The sequence below is a fragment of the Melanerpes formicivorus genome, unplaced genomic scaffold (genome assembly GCF_026170545.1).
Source record: "Melanerpes formicivorus ecotype bairdi unplaced genomic scaffold, bMelFor1.0.p_v2 SCAF_23, whole genome shotgun sequence".
Lineage (NCBI taxonomy): Eukaryota > Metazoa > Chordata > Aves > Piciformes > Picidae > Melanerpes > Melanerpes formicivorus.
In genome coordinates this window covers 1,666,496-1,694,044 of record NW_027142375.1, presented here as the reverse complement: position 1 = coordinate 1,694,044, position 27,549 = coordinate 1,666,496, and the positions used below count along the sequence as shown (strand labels likewise).

Genomic DNA, 27,549 nt, shown 5'->3' with positions numbered 1-27,549 from the left:
TCATCCTCATTAAGTGCTCAGCTTCACACCCACAATCGCTCCGGAGCTCACAGAATTTCAAGTAAAGGCAGTGTTTGACAACTGTTCTGGAGTTGTGATCCACAGCCAACTCTTCCCAGCATCTACTTCAGCACCAAATTCATCAGCACAACTTTCTCAAGCTATTCTCCAGAGAAGGAGACTCCAAAACCTCTCTGGGGAGCCTGCTTCAGCGTTCTGTGACCCTCACAGTGAAGAAGTTCTTCCTCATGTTGAGGTGGAAGCTCCTGTGCTGTATTTTATAGCAGACACTGCAATAACATTTACAACAAGTCATAGAGCCACAGTTACTTTGGTGAGATAGATAAAATGTCTTTAAACTGTCATGGGTAGGGGAGTGGAACATCTTCCTTGTGAGGAAAGCCTGAGGAGCTGCAGCTCTGTAGCTTGGAGAGGAGGAGCCTGAGGGTGACCTCATTCATGTTGATAAAGCTGTGCAGGGTGAGTGCCCAGAGGCTGGAGCCAGGCTCTGCTGGGGGATGCCCAATGCCAGCACAAGGGGCAGTGGGGGAAGCTGAGGCAGAGAACGTTCCATGGAAACAGGAGGAAGAAATGTTTTGTTGTGAAGGTGACAGAGCCCTGGCACAGGCTGCCCAGGGGGGTTGTGGAGTCTCCCTCTCTGGAGATTTTTAAAACCTGCTTAAATGTTCTCCTGGGTGACCTTCTCTAGCTGCTCCTGCTCTGGCAGGGGGGTTGGACTGGATGAGCTTTCAGGGTCCCTTTCAGCCCCTAACAACTCTGTGACTCTGTAATTCTGTGAACTCTCAATAAATGGCAAGAGGTTATGGGGAAAGCACTAGAAAATTATTAAAGCAGAGAACATGTTAGCCAAATAGGTTTGAATTCAGCTCTTTAAGAAGCTGCCATTTAAAATATTTCCTCAGAAGTGGCACTTAACAGAGAGGTCAATTTCTAGTGCCCGAGAGCAGATTGCAACCTGCAACAGATACTGGAGCCCAGCTGGTTTTCCTTAAGACACAAATTCCTAAGGAAAACACTTCCCACAGGGACTGCAGGCAGGAAACCACACTACAATCAAATGTCTTCTCAGTGACATGAAGCTCACATTGTGTGGGAACAGAGTGCTAAAGTTACTGCTCAGTTTTGCACCCAAACTTAATTAACTTTGATGCTGCTGCTGATGAGAAAGGCAACACTTATGTCAAAGGGTGGTCACTCTGCACTGATGAAGACAGAAACTTACTTGAGAATCAGAAATGGACTTTGATTGTAGGTGTCAACAATTATGTCCTGTAGACTCATTAGGAGACTGCAAACTCTGCAACTCTCCCAGTTTCAGTGATTCCCTTAATGTCCCAATTTAACTCCAAAAATTAATTTCATAGGAAAGAAACCCAAACAACAAACCTGTTCCCCCCATATAAACATAGTATCATAGTATCATAGTATCAGTCAGGGTTGGAAGGGACCACAAGGATCAGCCAGTTCCAACCCCCCTGCCATGGGCAGGGACACCCCATACTAGATCAGCCTGGCCAGAGCCTCAGCCAGCCTGGGCTTAAACACCTCCAGGGACAGGGCCCCAACCACCTCCCTGCACAACCCATTCCAGGGCTTCACCACTCTCATGGGGAAGAACTTCCTCCTCACCTCCAGCCTGAATCTCCCCACCTCCAGCTTCATTCCATTCCCCCTAGTCCTAGCACTGCCTGAGATCCTGAGCAGTCCCTCCCCAGCCCTCTTGTAGCCCCCTTCAGATCCTGGAAGGCCACAATGAGGTCACCTGGGAGCCTTCTCTTCTCCAGACTGAACAGCCCCAACTCCCTCAGTCCATCCTCATAGGAGAGGTGCTCCAGCCCTCTGCTCATCCTCGTGGCCCTTCTCTGGACACGCTCCAGCATGTCCATATCCCTCTTGTAATAGGGGCTCCAGAAGTGGAGGCAGTGCTCCAGGTGGGGTCTCACCAGAGCTGAGCAGAGGGGGAGGATCACAAGATCTTTATCCACTAGAAGCACTCAAGGCAAAAGTTGTGCTCTGGGAGAGTTTGAAAACAGCTCTGAGTGACAGCCAGCCCAGCAAAACCATGCAAGTGTTGCTTGGAACGATAGGATCAAGTGACTCCTCATAAACTGGGACCCAGCCTTCACCTGTTCTTAATATTGAAGAGGTTCTGACAAACAGTTCAGGCAAGCCAGTTCAGCAGGGAGTTCCTCTCTACCCTTCTAAACCCCAGTTCAATGAATCAGCCTGTTCCATTTTCTGTAGTGTATCTTCTCTGGGCTGCTGTGGTAGATGAACAAATACTCTGGAAATGTTTCTAGATAACTCCTGTAAACTCCCCAAATAATCACCTCTTGTTGGGTTTGGGGGGGTGGTGCTTTTTCTCTCCCCCTTCTTCAAGTAAATGCTGTCTCTGGGAATTTTGACCTCTGTAATTCTATTAGCTATACACACACACACACACACACACAGAGAGAGTTCCTGAATGCATACTTTTGAAAAGGAAGCTCCCAAATGTGTTAACAGTGATATCTCAGCATAGCAAAACATGAATGCAGTCTCTATTTCAAACCAGCTTTTCCTTCAATCAGTACAAGAAGATTAATTTGAGGTTATAGGCATCTAGCATGAACAATAAAGCACGAAGGAATCCTGCTAGAAGATCAAAGTATGACTGCAGGGAGAGAAATTCTCCTATGTGTACATGCATCCATTTTTGCAAGCCTTGCAGCAGCTGTCACACAAAAGTCACTGCTAAGAAGCAAACTAAAACAGTTTTCCACCTGCCAATCCATTCTTCGTGGTGATGCCAAATAACAGCACAAGGGGCAGCGGGTGGAGGTTGAGCCATAGGAACTTCCATGAAAACATGAAGAGTTTTTGCCCTGTAGGGGTGACAGAAACCTGGAGCAGGCTGCCCAGGGGGGTTGTGGAGTCTCCTTCTCCGGAGATATTCAAGACCTGTTCGGATGTGTTCCTGTGTGACCTGCTCCAGGTGATCCTGTTCTGGCAGGGATGTTGGACTGGATGAGCTTTTGAGGGCCCTTCCAGCCCCTGGCATCCTGTGATTCTGTGATCTTTTACATTTGATGAGGCATGGAATAACATCATATTCACAAAAGCACACTGTGAATGAAACCACCTTTGTGGAACAGTGAAAAAGGCCTGCCATGAACCCACCCACTCAGAACTGTTAGGAAAGGTGAGATGAGAAGGTGGCAGCCACTGCTTAAGGAAGGTTCTTATATTCATTTCAAATCAGGAGGAACTCTGGCCAGAAAATGTTAGCACATGGGTCATGAAAGGTTGTCTTTGGAGGAGCTTAGCATTTTAGCCACCTAAAGCAAAACCTACATCTAAGTACTGGGTTCTACACATTGGCCACAACCCCATGCAGCTACAGGATGGGGACAGAGTGGCTTCAGAGCAGCCAGGCAGAAAGGGATCTGGGGGTGCTGGTTGACAGTAGGCTGAATATGAGCCAGCAGTGTGCCCAGGTGGCCAACAAGGCCAATGGCATCCTGGCCTGCATCAGGAACAGTGTGGCCAGCAGAAGCAGGGAAGTCATTGTGCCCTGCACTCAGCAGTGATTAGGCCACACCTTGAGTCCTGTGTCCAGTTCTGGGCCCCTCAATTTAAGAAAGATGTTGAGATAGTGGAAGATGTCCAGAGAAGGGCAACAAAGCTGGGGAGGGGTCTGGAGTAACAAGGCTGGGGAGGAATCTAGAGCACAGCCCTGTGAGGAGAGGCTGAGGGAGCTGGGGTTGCTTAGCCTGGAGAAGAGGAGGCTCAGGTGAGACCTTCTTGCTCTCTACAACTACCTGAAGGGAGGTTGTAGCCAGGTGGGGGTTGGTCTCATCTCCCAGACAAGCAGTGACAGGAGGACACAGTCTCAAGCTGTGCAGGGGGAGGTTTAGGCTGGATGTTAGGAAGAAATTCTTCCCAGAAAGAGTAATTGGCCATTGGAATGTGCTGCCCAGGGAGATGTTGGGGTTGACATCCCTGGAGGTGTTTAAGGAAAGTCTGGATGAGGCACTTAGTGCCATGGTCTAGTTGATTAGACAGGGTTGGGTGATAAGTTGGACTTGATGGATCTTGAAGGTCTTTTCCAACCTGGCTAATTCTGTAAAAGCCACTCAGGACAGAATTATCAAGCTGTTATCTTTCACTCCAGAAAGGCATCTCCTCTTCTATAATTAGACTGCTGCTGCAAGTATTAGAGCAAAGTAATTCTTTTGTTAGTCTGTTTGGTTTATATTGACAAACAGCTCTCAGTTACTTAAGCACATTTAAGTACAAGTAACATTTCAACAAACCTTCATTCCTTCTGTATGTTCTACACAGGGAAAAATGGACTTATTCTCTCATTTTATCATTGCCTAGCTGGCTTTAGGTGACATGGTAACAGATGACTTTACCCTCAAAGCAATGTAGTGCCAAATTCAGACTACCAAGCGTCTTCTGATCCTTTCAAATGAGGGTACCAGAAAATAGAACTGCTAAGCTCTTCACCTGTCAAAAAAAAAAGGCTAGAATTGTTTATCATTTTAATGTAGTCTGGCTGGTAACTTAATATAATACATTTGTAAATCCCTGAGACATTCAGGTCAGGCTAGAAGCAGCACAGCAAGTTAGCATCTAAATGCTGGGCTCTACACTTTGGCCACACCAAGCCCATGCAGTGCTACAGGCTGGGGACAGTGGCTGCAGAGCAGCCAGGCAGAAAGGGACCTGGGGGTGCAGGTGGGCAGCAGCTGAACTTGAGCCAGCAGTGTGCCCAGGTGGCCAATGGTATCCTGGCCTGCATCAGGAATAGTGTGGCCAGCAGCAGCAGGGAAGTCATTCTGCCCTGGACTCAGCACTGGTTAGGCTACACCTTGAGTCCTGTGTCCAGTTCTAGGCTCCTCAATTTAAGAAGGACATTGAGATGCTGGAAGGTGTCCAGAGAAGGGCAACAAGGCTGGGGAGGGGTCTGGAGCAAAGCCCTGGGAGGAGAGGCTGAAGGAGCTGGGGTTGCTTAGCCTGGAGAAGAGGAGGCTCAGGGGAGACCTTCTTGCTCCCTACAACTACCTGAAGGGAGGTTATAGCTGGTTGGGGGTTGGTCTCTTCTCCCAGGCAACCAGCAGCAGAACAAGAGGACACAGTCTCAAGCTGTGCCAGGGGAGGTTTAGGCTTGATCTTAGAAAGAAGTTCTTCCCAGAAAGAGAGATTGGCCATGGGAATGTGCTGCCCAGGGAGGTGGTAGGGTTGGTGTCCCTGGAGGTGCTTAAGCAAAGCCTGGATGAGGCACTTAGTGCCATGGTCTAGTTGATGAGATAGGGTCAGGCCATTGGTTGGACTTGATGATCTTGGAGGCCTCTTCCAACCTGGTTGATTCTGTGATTCAGCTTCAGTGCATCCAATATAAGCCATGCTATGAATTCACACTTGGAAAAGTAATCAGCTCTCGCTTCAGTGGTGCTGCTGCTAGCTGCAGAATGATTATTATGGTCAGAAAATTGGCAGCAGCTGGTAGCACATTCAGCAAGGTAGACTGGCACAATAGATGGTTTTCTGAGCAGTGTAGACTCTCCTGCAGTGAAAATAAACAGTACTACTTCAGAGGAAGGGTTTGCATTCTTTTGTTTCTGACTAATACTGGAAAAAATTAATTAAAACTCAACTCCTGAATGCAGAGGCTTTGTTACCAGTGGCATTGGGAAAGCTGCAGGGGCAGCTTCCCTCTCTGAATCAGGACGGTGCCTATCAGTCATGGCTGTGCCCCACAAAAATTAGCTGTAAAACACTGTGGTCTCTTTCTCCCTGTTGCAGTTTGAACCCAAAATTTAGTCATAAACAGAATTTTCTCAAGGTGGTGTGCAGCTCAGGAGGGGTGGACTCCTCAGAGTCTGCATTATAATAATGCTAACCCCATCTAATTCCATTGGTCTGAAGAATAATAAGAGATAGGTTACAATAATTCCATTGGAGTACTGAAACCAGATTGTTTTGTGCTCTCTTGGCTCTTGGCCTTGGCTCTTGGCTCTGGGTCTTGCTGCCTCACTAGTGAGATTCAGACTGTGCTCTCTTCCTTATGACCTTGGGCCTCTGCTATTTGCTTTCTGTAAGAGGTACAAGGGGAAGGGGGAGGCTGAGTTTTTCTTGGGGCCCTCTGTCCCTTTGTGGTGCGGGGGAGGAGTAAGGGGAACTGGATGATCCTTGAGGTCCCTTCCAACCCTAACAATTCTCTTATTCTGTGACTGTGGGAACTTTTAAACTGTGTGTATACACATGTAAACACATGATGTACATGTTTATTGCATTTTAGGCTGTTATAGTTAGGGGTTTTTTGTAACTACAATTGCTTTTTCACTTCCAAATTCTGAGTGTGGCAGATTTGCTCTCTGGGGCAGATTTGACATAAGATAAATGATTGGGGGGATCTAATTCAACCCATAACCCTCACCAAACTCTCTAGTGCTGCCACTTCAGAGCAATTCCTTAGCAGAATGTGCAGTACTGACTTTGGAAATCACTGACCTATCCCAGGAGTGTCCTATGGGTTTGGATCTTGGTTTTTATTTTTCGGTATGCCCACATCCCTAGGGATGACCTAGAATTAATCTTACACAGTGAACATGTTGAAGGTAGAAGAAAAGAATAATTGGGCTGTCAAGATACTGCAGAAGTGTCAAGATACAAAGCAGAACCACAGAGAGAAGAAGCAAAAAGGAGAGAGAATCACAGAATCATAAAATCACAGAATTGTCAGGGTTGGAAGGGACCTCAAGGCTCAGCCAGTTCCAACCCCCCTGCCACAAGCAGGGACACCTCACACTACAGCAGGTTGCTCACAGCCACCTCCAGCCTGGCTGCAAACACCTCCAGGGATGAGGCTTCCACCACCTCCCTGGGCAACCTGTGCCAGGCTCTCACCACCCTCATGGGGAACAACTTCTTCCTAACATCCAATCTGAACCCACCCATTTCTAGTTTTTTTTCCCATTCCCCCCAGTCCTCTCACTCCCTGCCCAGCTCTCTTGCAAGCCCCCTTCAGATACTGGAAGGCCACAATTAGGTCTCCTGAGAGCCTACTCCTCTCCAGACCGAACAGCCCCAACCCCCTCAGTCTGTCCTCATTGCAGAGGTGCTCCAGCCCCCTGATCATCCTCATGGTCCTTCTCTGGACAATCTGTGCAGGAAACTTTATCCTAATCAGAGCCCAATGGAATGATATAGACACATCATTCTTATTCTTCTTTATCCAATGGCTAACTTTATTTACCTTTAACTATTTTCTACTCAAGGGCCCTGGAATTTTCCTCTTCTTGTTTATAGTTAAGACACTCGGCAAAAGGATCAGCCTCCAACCATAACACAGTTCTAAAAGACTTTCCTGATATTTTATGATTGACATTACCTGATAAACAAATATTTGCTAGGATAAAGGAAGGAAAAAAAAGCCAGCAAAAAGCACAAGCAAATGCTCCTGTAAAATTAGATATAAAGGAAGTAAATCAAGAAGCGTTTTTGCTCCAACAGCTGTTACCAAATGCCGGTGGAAATACACACACTGAAGAATGATATTAATAGTAGCTGCAGATGGGTTTTAAATCCATCCATCCATTACAGTTAAATGGCCTGTGCAAAAGTGATGATATGAGCAAACAACAAAGAGACACTGACAGTCCCCAAAGCCTCCATGCATCAGAAAATACTCAGAGAAGAGAGCTCCGTGTGGCTTAGGGAAGGGAATGGAGCTGCAGGTAGTTGGCATAAGCCTGAGCACTCGAGCATCATTTCTGAACACACGCCGCAGCATCTGAGGAGTCCACCTACATTGCAGGGGAGTAGAATAATTTATGAGAAGCAATTTGGTTTACATTGAAACCAAATTCTGCAAGTGAAGAGGAGGGCAATGAAGCTGGCGAAGGGCCTGGAGAATAAATCTGATGAGGAGAGAATGAGGGAGCTGGGACTGTTTAGTTTAGAAAAGAGAAGGCTGAGGGGAGACCTCAGTGCTGTCTACAACTACCTGAAAGGGTGTTCTTGGGATGCTGTTGCTGGTCTCTTCTCACAGCTAATTAGTGACAGAGCAAGAGGGAATGGCCTCAAGCTGCCACTGGGTAGGTTTAGACTGGACATTAGCAAACATTTTTTCAGGGCAAGAGTGGTCAGGGATTGGAATGTGCTGCCCAGGGAGGTGGTGGAGTCCCCAGCCCTGGAGGTGTTCAGAAAATGACTGGATGTGGCACTTGGAGCCATGGTTTAGTTGTCAGGAGGTGTTAGGTATTAGGTTGGACTTGATGATCTCTCAGGTCTTCTCCAACCTGGTTGATTGTATTCTATTCTATGAATTCTGCTCAGGGCATGGTGGATAAAGAGCAAGCTGCACAGCAGTTTGGATGAAAATATGAAGATTGGTGCGTGAATTACCTGTCAGATTTGTACTGTGAACATCAGGAGAAAGACAAGCCATAAAAACAGGAACATGAAATAGATACCCTTCATTCAGAGTTCCCATTGCCAGAAACTCATTAAAGGATTGCCAACAAGGTAGGAAACATCCGTGGCTCATATCCCACACCTGCATGGAAGATGGCTGAGCAGTGTTATTTAGCTCCTGAGTATCCCTGTTGTTGTCACCAGTAGTTGAAAATTCCTGCTGGATTATCAGGTAATTAGGTAGGTGAGAAGCTGATTTCAACTGCTTCCTACAGCACCAGTCTGTACTGCTGCAGCGCTTCCACGTGAAGGGGGATGGATAAGCAGCTCATAAGCAAACAACTTCAAATGTACTTACATTTCCAAGTGAGTTCACTGCAGTCATTGGTGAATCAGAAATGCCAAGACAGTCATAAATTTCCCGTCATTAACCATCCAGACAAGCCTCATTTAAATGCAGTTATTAAATGTTGGGAAAATTAATTAAGCTCAAATGCCAAATATTAATATTTAAATCTCTAAGTGACAAACAGAAACCTGGGTTTTGGCCTATGAGCTTTTCAACAAGAGAGGACAAAACCTCAGTTCTGGGGGGTCTAAATCCTGAAGAGCATCACTGCATCTCCCTTCCCCTAAGCTCACTTTGAAAAAATAAAAGATGAAGGCAACCAGGGCCTGAAAAAAAGAATAATTAAGAACAAATTCATGAAGTCAAGGGGAAGGATCCTCTGGTCTCTGGTTCACACAATCACTAAACATACTTTATCAGTCAGCATAAACCTGTGCTGTTTCAAGAAGTTTCTTTCACAGACAGTTTCTCCTTATTGCTAGGGGCAAGTCTTCTAAGACATGCTACTGTTAAGATGTGCACACATTCATCAGCAATCTACAGCCTACAAGCACTTGGGGTGACCAAATGTGGTGGGTGGAAATGTTCACCCCAACATTAACTTTACCAGATGAGCTCAGCTGGAAGGAAATAGAACCTGCATTTACAGGCAAAACTGCAACATACAATGGAATGCAATGAACATGTGCTAAAGATACAGGATTCACAGGATTTACAATTAATAAACAGCACAAGAAACCCCCTGGTCTTTGACCAGCTATTAGCTTCTCCTTTTCTGCCCCCACCCCCCTGTAGAAATGAAGGGAGAAAGGAGCAGAGAAAGTTGCTGTTGGACTTGACCAAAACAATGGTGATGAAGCAGCAAGTTAGTATCTCTCCAGAGCAAGGAAGCGAAGAGAGAAGAATTGTTTTGGTACAACCAGTCTTATGGTAGATACCTCTCCAATTATCTTTATTTTCCTTTTCACACACAATAGTGAATAGAACAGAATAGAATAGAATAGAATAGAATAGAATAGAATAGAATAGAATAGAATAGAATAGAATAGAATAGAATAGAATAGAATAGAATAGAATAGAATAGACCAGACCAGGTTGGAAGAGACCTTCAAGATCATCATGTCCAACCTATCATCCAACATCACCCAACCAACTAAACCATGCAACCAAGCACCCCATCAAGTCTCCTCCTGAACACCTCCAGTGATGGTGACTCCACCACCTCCCCAGGCAGCCCATTCCAATGGGCAATCACTCTCTCTATGTAAAACTTCCTCCTGACCTCCAGCCTAAACCTCCCCTGGTGCAGCCTAAGACTGTGTCCTCTTGTTCTGGTACTGGCTGCCTGGGAGAAGAGACCAACCTCTGTCTGTCTACAACGCCCCTTAAGGTAGTTGTAGAGAGCAATAAGGTCACCCCTGAATCTCATCTTCTCCAGGCTAAGCAACCCCAGCTCCCTCCTGGCTACAACCTCCCTTCAGGTAGTTGTAGACAGCCATCCCAGCTCCCTCAGCCTCTCCTCGCAGGGCTTGTGCTCAAGGCCTCTCACCAGCCTCAGGACAGCTTCTTTCAGCCTCCCTCACTTACTTTATTTAAGTACACTCTTCATGGAAGCCAAACAAATTCTTTGATACACAGAAGATGTCAGAAGGTCAAGATGCTGCTTCCTTGTGCCTACTTTAAAGAACACTGTATTTCTGTGTATCCTTTCACACAATGGTATTCATTTCAAACTCAGTTTCTCTTACAGAAATAGGCCCTTTAGCCTAATAACTGCAAGGTATCTACTGAGTAAACACACTGCTGTGAGGTAGTGTGTATTTGTAGGACAATGGGAAGTTAAGACTCTGTACATTTAAGAATCTGGCCTACAGTCCCTCTGTAAGGAACAAGGAGGGGAGAAAAAAACTGCTGAGGGCATTTGACAAAAGCCCAGGATCTGTTTCAAATCCTCACTCCCCATTCTGCAGAGACATCCAACTACAGCCCATTATAAGCCTAAAACTCTGAGACAGTGGTGTTCTCTACAAAGCCAGGATAAATCCTTTACTGTGGATCCTTCCTGCCCTTCCCTCACCCCCAAATAATTGCTTTCTATAATGCTCTCTGCACCAAGAATAAATAGAGACTCAGCTTAAGCTGAAATGGAAGACAAATACAACTGGCCTTGAACTATTTTTGTCCAGACCATCCCAAGCTTCTGCAGTAGAGCCAAGCTCCTGTGGTAGAGCCCATTAAGAGTGCACGAAAGCAGACAGCTCAAAGCCCACACAGTTATTGCTGGATTTAAATACAGATTACAAATGAATGTCCTGTGGATAAATGCCTATGAAAAACCCAGAGGAGAATAAATGCTTGGGAGATTAAGAGATTTACTGTAACTTCTGTGAAAGCTGAAGAGTTAAAGGGCAGAAATCTTTCAAGCAGCAAATTTAAAGGGGCAGAGACGTGTATGTTATCTCAGCAACTAATTAAAACCTCTTTCTCTGTCTGTGCACATGTGCAGGCAATAAACTCACATTTCTAGAAATCAACAGATCTATATTATTGATTATGCACCACTCTGCTCTGCATAATTACAACAAATGTTAGAGGCTTTCATTTTTCTAAGTGCCACTTCTCCCAGGTCATAGAATCATTTAGACTGGAAAAGACTTTAAGATCAAGTCCAATAGAAATGTGGAATCATAGAATGGTATGGGGCAGAAGGGACCTCCAAAGCTCATGCAGTCCAACCTCCCCACAGCCAGCAGGGACCTCCTCAACTAGATCAGGCTGCCCAGGGCCCCCTCGAGCCTCACCTTGAACATCTCCAGGGAAGGAGCTTCAGCAATCTGTTCCAGTGTTCCACCACCTTCATACTAAAGAACTTCTTCCTGATATCCAATCTAAATCTTCCCCACCTCTTGCTTTATCTGGTTGTTGTTCAGGTCCCCAGTGGAAACTGTTTCTTCTTCCCCACTGCCATTGCCCCTTGCCCTGTCCCTGCAGGCCTTTGCAAACAGTCTCTCTCCAGCCTTTCTGTAGCCCCCTTCAGGTACCAGCAGGCTGCTATTAGGTCTCCCTGGAGCCAACCCTTCTCCAGGCTGAACACCCCCAGCTCCCTCAGCCTGTCCTTGTAACAGAGCTACTCCAACCCCCTGATCATTTTTGTGGCCCTCCTCTGGACCCTCTCCATCAGGTCCATGTCCTTCCTGTATTAAGGGCTCCAAACCTGTACCCAGTACTCCAGGTGAGGTCTCAGCAGAGCAGAGCAATGTGACACAATCACCTCTCTGGATCTGCTGTATATAGTTCTCTGTATTGCTCAAGACCTCTTACCAAAATGAGAGCAAAGAGCTCTTCATACTGGAACAGAACCTATTCAGTGAAAGGAGCTTTGTACTCAACTTGATACTGTAACTTTCTTCCTTTTCTGATAGTTTCATTGTATTTCCTACCTTTTACCCATGGGAAATGTAAACCCAGAGGTGAGGATCTGATATGACAAATGTGCCATCTTTTCACTTGTTCTCTTGCCCAATTATTTCCTTTAGAGCAGGAAGATTGCAAGAACAGAGATCTACTAATGTGCACAAACAAAAACCATCTGTTTCACATCAAAGGCCAAATGGAAGAGTTACATACCTGAAGATCTTGCTCTCTAACTAAGCTCATGCAATGTATGGACAACAGCATATACTGAGTCCATCTGTTAATCCTGCTCATGCTTTGCTGTTCCTAGAATCGTGAACATTCAGGCACTGTGATACACAAGCAAACCTTTGATGTGGAAATTCAACTGCAAATCTTCACCTAAATTGGTTGAGTAGCATGTATTAGAAAGAGTATCCAGGTTTAGAAGTCTGTCACCATTCTCTCTGACTAGTTACCAGCTCCCAAATCTTTCCTTGTTCAACATTGTTCCCTTCCAAGTACTAACCGAGGCAATATTCTTCTGTGATTCATAGACTAGCTCCAGCCCTCTGCTCATCCTCATGGCCCTTCTCTGGACACCTTCCAGCACCTCCAGATCCTTCCTGTGACAGAGGCTCCAGAACTGGACACAGCACTCCAGCTGGGGTCTCACCAGAGCTGAGTAGAGGGGGAGAATCACCTCCCTGGCTGCAGCCCAGGATCTGCTTGGGTCTCTGGGCTGCAAGTGCTCACTGCTGGCTCATGTTGAACTTCTCATCCACCAGCACCCCCAAGGCCTCTTCTTCAGGGCTGCTCTCAAGCTAGTCACTGCCCAGCCTGTATTGATGCCTGGGATTGCCCTGACCCAGATGCAGGACCTTGCACTTGGTCTTGTTGAACCTCATGAAGTTGGCTTGTGCCCACCCCTCCAGCCTGTCCAGGTCCCTCTGGATGGATCCCTTCCCTCCAGTGTGTCTGCTGCACCACACAGCCTGGTGTTATCAGCAAACTTGCTGAGGGGGCACTCACTGCCACTGTCCATGTCACCAACAAAGATGTCAAACAAGACTGGTCCTAGTACTGATCCCTGAGGGACTCCACTTGTTAGCAGAGTGCTTCGTGCCCTGGACACATTGTCTAGAAAGGCCTCCAGCAGAGTGAGCAGGAAGCGGTCAGGGCTCTCGCCATCATTTGCTGCTCACTCCCATTTTGGCTCATCTTGGACTGGCTCTGGATTCGTGCGACATTGGAGGATCCAGCACTGGGACCTGGCTTCTCCGCAGACCTGCCTGCCCAGGGGTCCTGCTCCCTGCCTGCCGCTGGAGTGGCCCTGCCTGCCGTGAAGCTGCGGCTTTCCTGCTCCGCTCAGGCAGTGCTGCTGCACGAGTTTCCCCTCAGGGCAGCTGTGTCTAAGGACGCTTTGATTCTGGCAGGTCCTTTTCCTTCGGATTTGTGCCACGTTACCTACACATTGGGTTATAAAACCTGCAGTTCTGGAGCCTGCCCCCGAAGAAAGACCCAGGGATCATCTCCAAATTCCTGCTCCATCCGTGTGAGTGCAATCAGTGTTCTCACACCTTCCCTAAGGTCCTGGCTTGCCTCTGATTTGATAAGTGGGGTGAAGCTATTTTGTGGCTTAGCCTTTTTGATTTCCTGAAGTCTCCAAATTGTACTAAAGTTGCCCATAAGCACTCTGATAGAATTCAGGACCGGACAGAGCCTGCCAATAATCGACTCAGCTCTGTCCATCATTTTGGGGAGGGGGCTTGGGGAAAAGTAAAGATGATGATTTTTTTTTATAGTTCCCACCTCGTTAATTTGATCCCAATTAAAACAGGTCTGAAAAGAATATCCCTGCATCTGGTATCTTTGCTCCTAGATTGCTTGTTTTCAGAGGACAAGGAGTTTAACTTGATAATCTTTAACCAGATAGATGGTGGCATGCATCAACACAGCTCTGGCTATATGCTGCAGGCAAGCTGATAAGGGGAAAAAAAATGCTAAATGATGCTTCAACAGTTTAGTTTACATTTCAAAGCCTTTCTGAAAATGCAGATTTTACATCAGAAACATTCTAAGTAGAGATTTCTTGTTGGGTTTTGGGGTTGTTTTTTCATTTTTAACACACAGCTGTGAAGAAAAACTCCAGCCTTTGACTATATATAACTTGCTTCTGATGCAAATTAAGCAAGTGGTCCCCTGAATCTTTAAAACTTCAGATTTGCCAGCATGTTTTCTGAAGAACCTTAGCATAGCTCAGGTAGAAATGGAACTCTGGCATTCACTTTACCCAAGCCCATGCTCAAAGCAGAGGAACTTCAAGGTTAGATCAGGCTGAGCTCTTAAAATCTCAAGAGAATAATGTCCACAGGCTCTCTGCTCAACTTATTCCAGTGCTTACCCATGTTCATAGCAAAGTGCTGAATGTGTTTTCTATGTATCTGTGATGGGTTATGCCCATCCTGAAAGTGGGGGTGGGAGAGCTTGTGAGAGCCTTGCTCATCCTGAAGGGTGTTTCCCCCCTGGGAACTGAGTTAGTCTGTTCCACTCCCCCTCCCTGTCCAGCAAGCCTATAAAAAGGAGGACACTTGGTGCCACGGTCTGGTAGTCATGAGGTGTTGGGTGACAGGTTGGACTTGATGATCTCTGAAGTCTTTTCCAACCTTACTGATTCTATGATTCTACCTCCAGGGACAGTGACTCCACCACCTTCCTGAGCAGTACATTTCCATGACCAATTACTATTTCTGTGAAGAACTTTCTCCTCACCTCCAGCCTAAGCTTCCCCTGGCACAGATTGCATAGTTCCCTAAGATGGCACCCACAATATTTTAGAAGAGAATGAGAAATCAATGAAAAAAACCAAATAATTGTGAGTTGTAAGCAATTTAATTCCTAGCTAAGTACAGTGAAAGTGAAACTGGAAATGTCAAAGCAACTCGCTTTGGTATTTCTGGCTGCAGTTGATTAGCAATTCTGTCAAAGGTTATTTATAAATGGGTTATTATTAATTTAATTTTCATTGAGCCTGGTTCATTTGCAATTACTCTTGTTACTCTTGGGAACACTTGCAAACTCATAGATCCTTCTTGGGTTTGGTCATGAGATCCCTATCCCTACCTTCGACTAACCATCTTCATTTCAAATGTTTCTAAATATCTGAGGGCTGGGGGTCAGGAGGGAGGGCACAGGGTCTGCTCACTTGCACCCTGGGATAGGACAAGGGGCAATGGATAGAAACTGCAGCACAGGAGGCTCCGCCTCAACATGAGGAGGAACTTCTTCGCCAGGCTCTGCTGGGTGCTGCCCAATGCCAGCACAAGGGGCAGTGGTGGAAGCTGAGGCAGAGGAAGTTTCATGTAAATATGAGGAACAATTTTTGCCCTGTGAGGGTGACAGAGCCCTGGAACAGGCTGCCCAGGGGGTTGTGGAGTCTCCCTCTCTGGAGATATTCAAAACTCACCTGGATGTGTTCCTGTGTGCTCCTGCTCTGGCAGGGGGGTTGGACTGGATGAGCTTTTGAGGTCCCTTCCAGCCCCTGAAATTCTGTGATTGTGTGAAAGGAATTCTAAAAATTCTACTTTTGGTTACAGAACAAAGAATTAACTCAGTAAGTGAGCTGCCTCCTTACAGTCAGTGTACCTTTCCCATCTTCTTATTTCATATATGTGGGGAGAATGGAGGGGAGATCTCGATTTTATCTGTACACCTACAATACTGTTTGCATAAGGACTACAGCCAGGCTAATGTGAGAAACTAAGGAAAGACATCACATGGATTAACTCACTGCCTCTCCAAGTGTGACCTATAGCATCGGTGCTTCCTCAATGATACAAGCTGGAGGTTGCAATTCCTTTTGTTGGAACTGGTCTTAAAGCTCTGATTGTGAGATCTGTTTCCCCCCCTTGTGAAACATGACAGGAGATAAAAAATTAGCTAAGGATTTCAGTGGCAGGACTGTCAGGAAGATAGGATATTGCTGAATCAGAGGAATAAAAAGCTGTAAATAAGATACAGTCAGCATTACTGGGACATGTGTCACACTGGGTGTTATCTGCTTTATTTTCCTTCTACTCAGACAAAATGCTTGTGCTCCAGACCCCTCCCCAGCCTCACTGCCCTTCTCTGGACACATTCAAGTGTCTCAATGTCCTCCTTGAACTGAGGGGCCCAGAACTGGACACAGGACTCAAGGTGTTGCCTAACCAGTGCTGAGTAGAGGGCAGAATGACTTCCCTGCTCCTGCTGGCCACACTATTCCTGACATGACACAGCAGATCAGTCACAGACTCCAATGTGATAATTGAAGACATTTGTTTAGAGCATCTGAGGACCTTATATACCTGCCTGAAGATTGGTGATGTAACACATAAAAGTTACAAAGAGCAGAACTGTGTCAATTAGCTTATTCTAACATTGACATCATGTATGGGTGAAGAGAACAACTCTTGCTGCTCCACTGGAATAACAAACATACATTTCTTACACCAGCCTCAATTGTTTCTACTTTCTTATCTGCAAGGTCAGGACTGTCTTGGACAGTAAATTGCCTTTGTACCACATTCCAGGGCTTTGAGCTTGCCTGCAGAGGCTCCTTTGTTTGTTTCCTCTGCTACTGCTGTTCCAGTCCCCACACTGATCCAGGCCAGGATGCCGTTGCCCTTCTTGGCCACCTGGGCACACTGCTGGCTCATGTTCAGCTGCTGTTAACCAGTACCTCCAGGTCCCTCTCTGCGTGGCTGCTCTCCAGCCACTCTGTCCCCAGCCTGTAGCACTGCCTGGGGTTGTTGTGGCCAATGTGTAGAACCTGGCACTTAGATGTGTTCAATCTCCTGCCCTTGGACTCTGCCCATCTGTCCAGCCTGTTGAGGTCCCTCTGCAGAGCTCTCCTACCCTCTAGAGATCAACACCTGCTCCCAACTTGGTGCAATTTACATTTTACAGCCTCATTGAGGACCTACAGTTGAAATAAGACAAATAATAAAATATGTGAACAGCCAGCTCTCAGGAAATTCACACTGGGAAATGTTGATCAACTGAATGTGTTGTCATGGCTCACAGAAGATTTGCTTCCTACCAGGTGCCTGTGCAAGGGAAAAAATAAACAATCACATCTTATTGAAAGAAAGCAAGCTACTGAGAGGGTCTGGAAGGAAGCCATGGTCATCAGGGTCTATATTGGACCTAATGATATGAGCAGGACTAAATGGAGATCCTGCAAATTAGGCTTTAAGTTTGTTAGCAGGGATCAAATCCACTCTCAGGAATGAGACTGGTGCCACACGCAGGAAGAAGCAATGAATGGCAGACCAACATCTCAACACAGCTCAGAAACAAGACAGATGGACCCAGATTGCTCCCAGAGCAACTGAATGCTACACAGCTAAATGATTATTGCCATCAATATTCCTGCTGGACCATAAAACATTAAAAGAACACTGACCTGAAAGAGTACTGCCTTTCAAATGGAGCGACAAGGCAGTCCAGGTAAAGAGGGTGCAAGGCTGGCTCTAGCCTGAAGCCATACAGGAGGAAAGACAAAAATAAACAAAACCCACCCAAAAACCAACCAAACAAAAAAAATCCCAACCACCTAACACAAAAAACCCCAAAACAAAACCACAAACACACACCACTCCCCCCGTGGCATGGGTTCAGTTGAAGCTGCTGCTGCTATTCACACCATGCTGCAGTCATGCCACCTTCAAAGCAATGGAAGTCCTAACTGGAGCCAAGTATTATGGGGCTTGAAGTTCAGACAGCAACACAGGAGGCATCCTGTTCCAGTTGCTGCTTCTGGGTTCTGGGTTCCTGGGTGTTGTCTTTTCCACTGGCACACTGAGGGGACAAGGAGGGATGGGGGTTAGTTTTCCGGCTTGGGCTTTTGGCTCTCTTGCTTCTGCCTGCTGCTGCTTTGCTCCTTGCTCTTCCTGCAAACAGGCCAAGTGAATTGTGCACTTTGTACTATGCTTACCTGGTTTTAATCAGCAAACTCTATTCTTATCTGACTTGTTTTTGGTCTCAATCCTGAGGTTTTTTAGTGTTACTTTTCCCTCACTTTGGTGTTGGGAAATGACCCAGGTTAAGCCATTGCTTCGGTTTGACCCATTTCCATAGAATCATAGAGAAGAGACCTCAAGGATCATCCAGTTCCAACCCCCCTGCCATGGGCAGGGACACCTCCCACTAGATCAGGTTGTTCAGAGCCAAACCATCACACCACCCACCCAAAAACACCCCAAACAACAAAGATCAACAAAACACAAACAGACAAACAAACCCAAACCAGACAAAAAAACCATGCTGCTTTCCACTCCTCAATGCACATTGTTTATTGATTACCTGCAGGAGGTAACAGGCTTTGTGCTTCAGCAACTTACCTTACAAGTTATGCAGAGACATTCAATAGTAACATGCTGAGTTATTTATGTCCAGCAAACAAAAGCTACTTCACACAGTTTGAAGATGAAGATTATGGCATGACAGCTTTGATTATGCACTCAAATGCTAATGCAGCTGAACCTTCTCTCCATTTGGCAGTCCACTGGAAATCATTTGAGAACATGAGCAGGCAGAGTGAGCTTGCAGCACAGAAGGCAAATCACAGCCTGGGCTGCATCCAGAGCACCACTGCCAGCAGAGTCAGGGAGCTGATTCTGCCACTTTGCTCTGCTCTGCTGAGACCTCACCTGGAGTACTGTGGACGCTCCGGAATCCTCAATAGAGGAAGGACACGGACCTCATGGAGGGTCCAGAGGAGGGCCATGAAAATGAGCAGAGATTTGGAGCACCTCTGCTACGAGGACAGGCTGAGGGAGCTGGGGGTGTTCAGCCTGGGGAAGAGGAGGCTCTGGGGAGACTTAAGAGCAAAGCACCAGTACTTGAAGGGGGCTACAAGAAGGCTGGAGACAGACTGTTTACAAAGGCCTGAAGTAACAGGGCAAGGGGCAACGGCTTCAAACTAGAGAAGAGCAGATTTAGATTGGATGCTAGGATGAAGTTCTTTGCTGTGAGGGTGGTGGAGCACTGGAACAGGTTGCCCAGGGAGGTGGTTGAGGCTCCATCCCTGGAGATGTTCAAGGTGAGGCTGGACAAGGCCCTGGGCAGCCTGATCTAGTTGGGGATGTCCCTGTTGACTGCAGGGATGGTTGGACTGGATGAGCTTTGGAGGTCCCTTCCAGCTCAGACTCTTCTATGATTCTATGACATGACCTGTTATTTCATAGCAATCAATCCTCCATCTCATAAAGGCAGCCTGCTTTGTGGAAGTGACTCAGAGATGAAACAAAAGAAGGTTAAGTTACCCTTCCAATGTTTACCCAACTTCTCCATGTAGATTAGTTCCACACAACTTTGCAAAGGCCTACTACAACAGGCCTAACACAGAGTACAGAACATGAACTGCTGGAAATAAGGTTGCTAGTGTGCAAGGCAAGCACTTCACTCACTGAACGTGACACAATGAACAACCACAGATGATCACACACAGGATCACAGAATCACCAAGGTTGGAAGAGACCTCAAAGATCATCAAGTCCAACCTGGCACCACAGACCTCATGACTAGACCATGGCACCAAGTGCCACATCCAATCCCCTCTTGAACCCCTCCAGGGATGGGGACTCCACCACCTCCCTGGGCAGCACATCCCAATGGCTAATGATGATGAAGCCTTAGAAGACAACCTCAGAAAGCAGAGACTCTTAGTTTTAATTTCCAGTGGAATTCAGTCTCAGAATGACAGGACACTAAGCAGAACAGCTGTCTTTTGTGACAACCAGGACTGGACACAAGGAATACCATTCTCATCAGCAAAGCCACCTACCGACATGCATTGCATAAACAGTACTGTGAATGTTTAACAGTGACTTCAGTTACACCAACGACCTTCAAAACCTGTCAGTTGTGTGCACATCAGGAACTGGAAGTCCAAGCCCTGATTTTTCTCTTAGTCATGGTCAGATGCCACTTGTGTTTGCTAGGGTCTCATTAACAGAACAACCATTCAACTGAAAAAAACACTGCCTGTATTTCAGACCTAACAGTTTTGACACGACCTGTTATTGTGGGGAGTTTGTCAGGTTCTGATTTCTACTTGAATTAGATCTCAAACAGGGTCTCTGTTCCAAGTGCAGGCAGGGTGGTCACACAGCATTCAGGTCAAGTTCATAGCAGTTTGCACTGGTCTCCATTTCATTCATAATGCTCAGCTTGAACATAAGTGAGTCACTAAAATCCCAGTGTTTGGCAGCATGGGAAAATCACTTCCTTCTGCTCTCGGTGACTGGTGCCACTTCCAGCTGGTGTCACTAGTGGTGTCTAACAGGGATCAACGCTGGGCCCAATCCTGTTTAATATCTTTACTGATGATTTGGACAAGGGGATTGAGTCCATCATCAGAAAGTGTGCAGATGACACCAAGTTGGGAGCAGGAGTTGCTCTGTTAGAGGGTAGGAGAGCTCTGTAGAGGGACCTTGACAGGCTGCACAGATGGACAGAGTCCAGTCAAATGAGGTATACCAAGTGCCAGGTTCTACACATTGGCCACACCAAGCCCATGCAGTGCTACAGGCTGGGGTCAGAGTGGCTGAGAGCAGCCAGGCACAGAGGGACCTGGGGGTACTGGTTGACAGCAGCTGAACATGAGCCAGCAGTGTGCCCAGGTGGCCAAGAAGACCAATGGCATCCTGGCCTGCATCAGGAATAGTGTGGCCAGCAGGAGCAAGGAGGTCATTGTGCCCTGTACTCAGCACTGGTTAGGTCACACCTTATGTCCAGTTCTGGGCCCCTCAATTCAAGAAAGATGTTGACTTGCTGGAAGGTGTCCAGAGAAGGGCAATGAGGCTGGGGAGGGGTTTGGAGCACAGCCCTGTGAGGAGAGGCTGAGGGAGCTGGGGTTGCTTAGCCTGGAGAAGAGGAGGCTCAGGGGAGACCTTCTTGCTGTCTGCAACTACCTGAAGGGAGGTTGCAGCCAGGTGGGAGTTGGTCTCAAGGTACTACAGAAGTCTACAAATGGAAATGGTCCTGGGCTGGTCTCTTCTTCCACGCAACCTGTGACAGAACAAGAGGACACAGTCTCAAGCTGCACCAGGGGAAGTTTAGGCTGGATGTTAGGAAGAAATTCTTGACAGAAATGGAGATTGGCCATGGGAATGTGCTGCCCAGGGAGGTGGTGGAGTCACCATCTCTGGCAGTGTTTAGAAACAGACTGGATGAGGCACCTGGTGCCATGGTTTAGTTGATCAGATGGTGTTGGGTGATAGGTTGGACTGGATGATCTCTGAGGTCTTTTCCAGCCTGGTTAATTCTGTATTCTGTAGTTACACACCAAGTAGAGCCTCTTTTAAGGACCAAATAAGAAACATGCCACCATGCTACCACTTTGATCCTCTCTAGAATATAAATGCTAAAGCATGATTGAAACCCTTTGACCCTAATTTCAGCATTTCTTAATTACCAGTGCTTTCATTGCCATGGATTAAAGCAGAGAAATGAACTGCGGAAAAACACTTCCAATCAGTAGCAAAACTGTTCTGCTAATAGTAACAAAACCAACATCTTACCTTAACTGAAGACAGTCATATCATTGAAGTGTGGGGGATGTTGGAGAGGGAAAGGATGCATTTGTGGATAAGCATATTGCATCTCTAATCAATAAGGAAATAACTCTTTCTTTAAGCATTTGCACAGATGCTAGTAATGCTAGTGGTACCCTTGCTCAGCCTGAACTAGTGCTCTGCCTGTCCTTCTGCAGGTGGGGCAGAAGCAACCCACTGCACAAAATCATAGAATCACAGAATTGTCAGGGTTGGAAGGGACCTCAAGGACCACCCAGTTCCAATCCCCCTGCCATGGGCAGGGACACCTCACACTACAGCAGGTTGCTCAGAGCCACATCCAGCCTGGCCTCAAAACCCTCCAGGGATGAGGCTTCAACCACCTCCCTGGGCAACACATAAAGTACTGTGTTCTGTCAGAAGAAAGGCAACCTGCAAGTCCTAAGTACATGATAGTAAGACCAACGTCTGTGCCGTGGTGCCTAGCAGAATGTAGAACAACAAGGCTCGTTCACTAACAGCCTATTTCTGACAAGTATGACCTTTCCACCAGACTGCAGATCGTGGAGTAACACTAAGTATGCTGAAAACGGTCAAAATGTAAATGAAATAGGAAAGAACATGAATCAATGCCATGGCCAAACCAAAATGTGGAGTGAAAGCCCTTGGAACAGCACAGATGGTACACGTGTAGCTATTTGCCAGATGCTCACACTGGGGCTAACCCCAAGCACTCTGAACTCACCAAGGACCTTTACTTTAATGTCAAAGAATTTGTTGGCTGAGTTAAGAAACTGCTGAGACACATAAACATTGCCATTCCTGCACATTGCTGCAGTTCTCCGATCAAAACATGCCAAAAGGGATAGATCTCCATGCTTACCATGGTCACTTTTGAGGTTGCCATTGCTGAGCTGTTTTAACCTCTTCTGATGGGATTTGCCGTTGTAGTGGATTTGTGCCTGAGCAGCAGAGTTCAGCTGAATGTTGCAAACATTACACAGAGTGAAATTGGTTGGTTTCTTTTCTCTCTCCTTCTTTTCTTCAGTGCCATCAGCTGCTAACTCTTTCTCACCTTCCCTGTCCAGCACAGATGTGAAGTCTGAGTCCTGTGAGTGGTTATCAACTGGTAAATCAGGGCTCCAGGGCTTCTTCATATTTTCTAGGGGGCAGGGAAAAAAAAACAGGAAAGGGAAAAACTGATGAGTAATACAAGATGACATACACAGAATTTCTACAGCTGCAAAGTAGCAAAAGGCAAAAAAGCCCTGCCTCTGCATTTTCATATTGTTGCACTGTGTTCCCACTCCTGGGATTTCTGTTCTGGTCCTGGGAAGGAACAACTCCATGCTCCAGTACAGGTTGGGGACAGACCTGCTGGAGAGCAGTGAAGGGGAAAGGGACCTGGGGGTCCTGGTGGATGGAAGGTTGACCATGAGCTCTTGTGGCCAGGAAGGCCAATGCCAGTCTGGGGTGGATTAGAAGGGGTGTGCCCATCTGCACTGGTGAGGCTACATCTGGAATGTTGTGTCCAGTTCTAGGGCCCTTCAGTTCAAGAAAGACAGTGACCTGCTTGAAAGAGTCCAGAGCAGAGCCACAAGGATGATTAAGGGAGTGGGACATCTTCTGTATGAGCAGAAACTGAGGAAGCTGAGGGTTCTTTAGCTTAGAGAAGAGGAGACTGAGAGGTGACCCCATCAATGGTTATAAATATGTGTAGGGTGAGTGCCCAGAGGATGGAGCCAGGCTCTGCTGGGTGATGACAGCACAAGGGGCAGTGGTGGAAGTTGAGGCATAGGAAGATCCATGGGAAGAGAAGGAAGCATTATTTCCCTGTGAGGGTGACAGAGCCCTGGCACAGGCTGCCCAGGGGGGTTGTGGAGTCTCCCTCTCTGGAGATATTCAAAATTCACCTGGATGTGTTGCTGTGTGACCTGGTGTAGGTGCTCCTGCTCTGGCAAGGGGGTTGGACTGGAGGAGCTTTGGAGGAACCTTCCAGCTCCTGAAATTTTGTGATTCTGGTCATGTTTTTCAGTTCTGTACCTTGAGTAACTTAACAGACCCTCAGGTAAAGTGTCTTTCAATGTTATGGGGCACTATTAATGTGTCACTGGAGCCAACTTGCACCAGCAAATGATTTTATTAATGTTTTTTTAAAAATACTTCTGTCTTAGCCTTTGATTTGTTTAATTTAAAACCTTGATGGTGAGGCCCCACCTTGAGTACTGTGTTCAGTTCTGTGCCCCTCCATCTAAGAAGGACATTGAGACACTTGAACGTGTCCAGAGAAGGGCAACGAGGCTGCGGAGAGGTCTGGAGCACAGCCCTGTGAGGAGAGGCTGAGGGAGCTGGGGTTGTTTAGCCTGGAGAAGAGGAGGCTCAGGGGTGACCTTCTTGCTCTCTACAACTAGGTGTCGGTTGGTCTCTTCTCCCAGGCACCCAGCACTAGAACAAGAGGACACAGTCTCAGGCTGCACCAGGGGAGGTTTGGGATGGATGTTAGGAAGAAGTTCTATACAGAGAGAGTGATTGCCCATTGGAATGTGCTGCCCAGGGAGGTGGTGGAGTCACCATCACTGGAGGTGTTCAGGAGGAGACTTGGTTGGGTGCTTGGTGCCATGGGTTAGTTGATTGGGTGGTGTTGGATGATAGGTTGGACGCGATGATCTTGAAGGTCTCTTCCAACCTGGTCTGGTCTATTCTGTTCTGTTCTGTTCTGTTCTATTCTATTCTATTCTATTCTGTTCTAACATAAAATATTATTGCAGCAACACAAGAAAATGGCCTGGAAATGTCTTTAATGCTGTACCCAGACAAGGTTCAGTGTTCAACAGTAAATCTTAAAACCCCTTTGCATTTGGGTCTGATTAAACCAAACTGCTGCAAACTGTTCTTAGAGAGTTTTAAATACAGCAGATTTCATGGGGTAAATGTTTTGTCAGCCTTCCCAAATCTAAAACCTATCAATATTCAAACAGTTTCAGACTCACTTTTCAGATTTGCTTTGTATTTGTATCTATTTGGTATCAAATTAGCATCTAATTAGTACTGTGTTGTTTCATGCTCACTAGACTGTTTCACGGAATAAAGTACAGACCCAGTTCTGAGAGGAGCTCTGTACTTGGCTGCAAATTAAATTCTTACTCCACCACTTCAGTCAATATCACTGTTTCAGCCAAGGATTTTAGCTGTCTAGAGCAACACAGAAGGCAGGCTGGCCAATTAATTTCAAAGCAAAATTAATTGGGGGAAAAAAAACCCCACAGTATAAAAGTAGTTCTTTATTAAAACCAGATCTTGCAGACCAAGAGTGAAGGCAGGAACATGTATAGGTAAATTGCAGCCACCCTCAGATTTTCCTACAGCAGCTGTAGAGCATGTTTCTCCTAATGTAAGGAGAATGTTTCTCCTGAGGAAGCAGCAGCAACCCATCAACATCTCAGCTTTCTGAAGACTGATTGAGGCATTGTTCACTCCAAACACAGCTCTACTCATCTGTCTAAAGTACTTTTAAATTAAGAAATTCAGTCTTTAACCAAAGCATCAGAAGGATTACAATGCCAACACGCTAGCATTGCCCTCACTGAATTGTTCCAGATCTAACTTTTCATGAATCTCATGTGGTGAGTAGAAATTACCACCCCCCCCAAGACTAATCTGGAGAAAACTACCCCCAAAATTGATCTCCAAGCCAGCTCAGTTTGGGATGGAAGCAAATGAACTTCTATTGACAAGCAAACTACACTCTAGAAGTATGAAATGCAATGAATATGTACAAAATATACAGTAGATGTACTATATACATATACACAGAGAGAGAGAGAGAGAGAGAGAGATAGAGAGATAGAGAGAGATAGAGATAGAGATAGAGATAGAGATAGAGATAGAGATAGAGATAGAGATAGAGATAGAGATAGAGATAGAGATAGAGAGATAGAGATAGAGATAGAGATAGAGATAGAGATAGAGATAGATAGAGATATAGAGATAGAGATAGAGATAGAGATAGAGAGAGAGAGATACAGATACAAATATAGAGATATAGATATATAGTTATAGATACAGATATAGATATAGATGATATAGATATAGATATAGATATAGATATAGATATAGATATAGATATAGATATAGATATAGATAGATATACATGATATAGATATAGATATAGATATAGATATAGATATAGATATAGATATAGATATAGATATAGATATAGATATAGATATAGATATAGATATAGATTAGATAGATATAGATATAGATATAGATATAGATATAGATATAGATATAGATATAGATATAGATATAGATATAGATATAGATATAGATATAGATATAGATATAGATATAGATGGGTTTCCCCCCTTCAAACAGTAAGATCCAAGTTTATATCTGGCTGCAAAGAGACACATGCCATCTTTTGCATTCAAAGCATTCCCCACTAGAGAGCAGCATGAATTTGAATAAGTACAGCGCCTCTCCAGACCTATAGTGCTAGTCCTGTGGGCCTGGGATCAGCATAACAAAACAGACCTCCCAACCAAAAGGCACAAATTTGCAAGCAAATACAATCCAGTAAATTAAGCAAGCACTGCAAAGCACCTGTACAGCTGTCTAATTCCTTTTGAAACACTGACACAGATAAGCTGCAGCCTAACGAACTGCATTAACACCTTATTACATCCCTCTAATATTTCAGCCAACACAGCTTAATCTGAGAGAGTATGCAGAATAATTCTGTCTTGCTGCCTAATCTCATTCCAGAAAAGGCAATGATAGAATGCACTGCTACCATTTGAAGGAGGAACTTCAGCCTAGGTCCTGACTGCAAAGACTGAAAACAAAAATTATCATGGCATAGAAAAGGAAAATAATGCCAAGGTCTACAGAATTCACTGGATTGCTGATGGGATAGAGAGCAGAGGCAGGAACAGCTCTTGGTCTCTTTTCTTCTTCGGTCCCTTCTGCTTGCAACTTCTCTCTCTCTCCTGTGGCCTTGCCAGGGGATCTCTGTTGTGACTACTGTGTGAGGTGACAGGAAGGAGGGAGGGAGTGGGGAAGAAGGTGAATGGTCCCCCTGGATCCATCCAGGGGGGTCTGAGGAGTTTCTGTGTTGTTTATAAACTGTAAATATCTCTGGATTGTGCATCTGGTGTATATTTTGCACATATTCATTGCATTGCAGATTTCTAGAGTGCAGTTTGCTTGTAAACAGAGCTTCATTTGCTTCCATCCCAGCTGAGCAGGTCTGGTGATTTATTTTGGTGGGGAATTCTCTCAAATTAATTGGGGGGTGGTATGGGGTGGTAATTCCTAAAGCCACCACAGGAACATTAGACAAAAGCAGAGTCAAATAATGAGGGAAACACCACCTTGGAATTTACCATTCGATTTGGTTTTTCATTAGGAAGCTGTGGTGGCATTAGAACTGTGATATATTTTTTGCCTACTGCCATGTGCCTCTCAAATCTGAAAGAAGAGGGACAAGAAAGCTGGGGAGGGACTCTTTAGGGTGTGAGGTAATGAAAGCCCTGGGGAGGATGGAACAAAACTAGAAATGGGGAGATTCAGATTGGATGTTAGGAAGAAGTTCTTCCCCATGAGGGTGGTGAGAGCCTGGCACAGGTTGCCCAGGGAGGTGGTGGAAGCCTCATCCCTGGAGGTTTTGAAGGCCAGGCTGGATGGGTTCTGAGCAGCCTGCTGTAGTGCGAGGTGTCCCTGGTCATGGCAGGGGAGTGGGAATTAGATGATCCTTGAGGTGCCTTCCAACTCTAACAATTCTATGATAATCCAGAACTGCAGCCTAGGTGACAATTAACT

The 27,549-nt window shown here is 45.9% G+C and overlaps 1 protein-coding gene across 3 annotated transcripts in view; it reads right to left on the bottom strand.

Annotated features, from left to right (window-relative positions):
• The window catches only part of ZNF385D (zinc finger protein 385D), a 389,020-nt gene that overhangs the window by 279,494 nt on the left and 81,977 nt on the right, over nt 1-27,549 (bottom strand). For all 3 annotated transcript variants that reach the window (XM_068152311.1, XM_068152313.1, XM_068152312.1), the window contains exon 2: nt 22,610-22,888. In XM_068152311.1, coding sequence (XP_068008412.1) covers nt 22,610-22,888 — 279 coding nt within the window. The remainder of the gene's footprint in view (nt 1-22,609; nt 22,889-27,549) is intronic.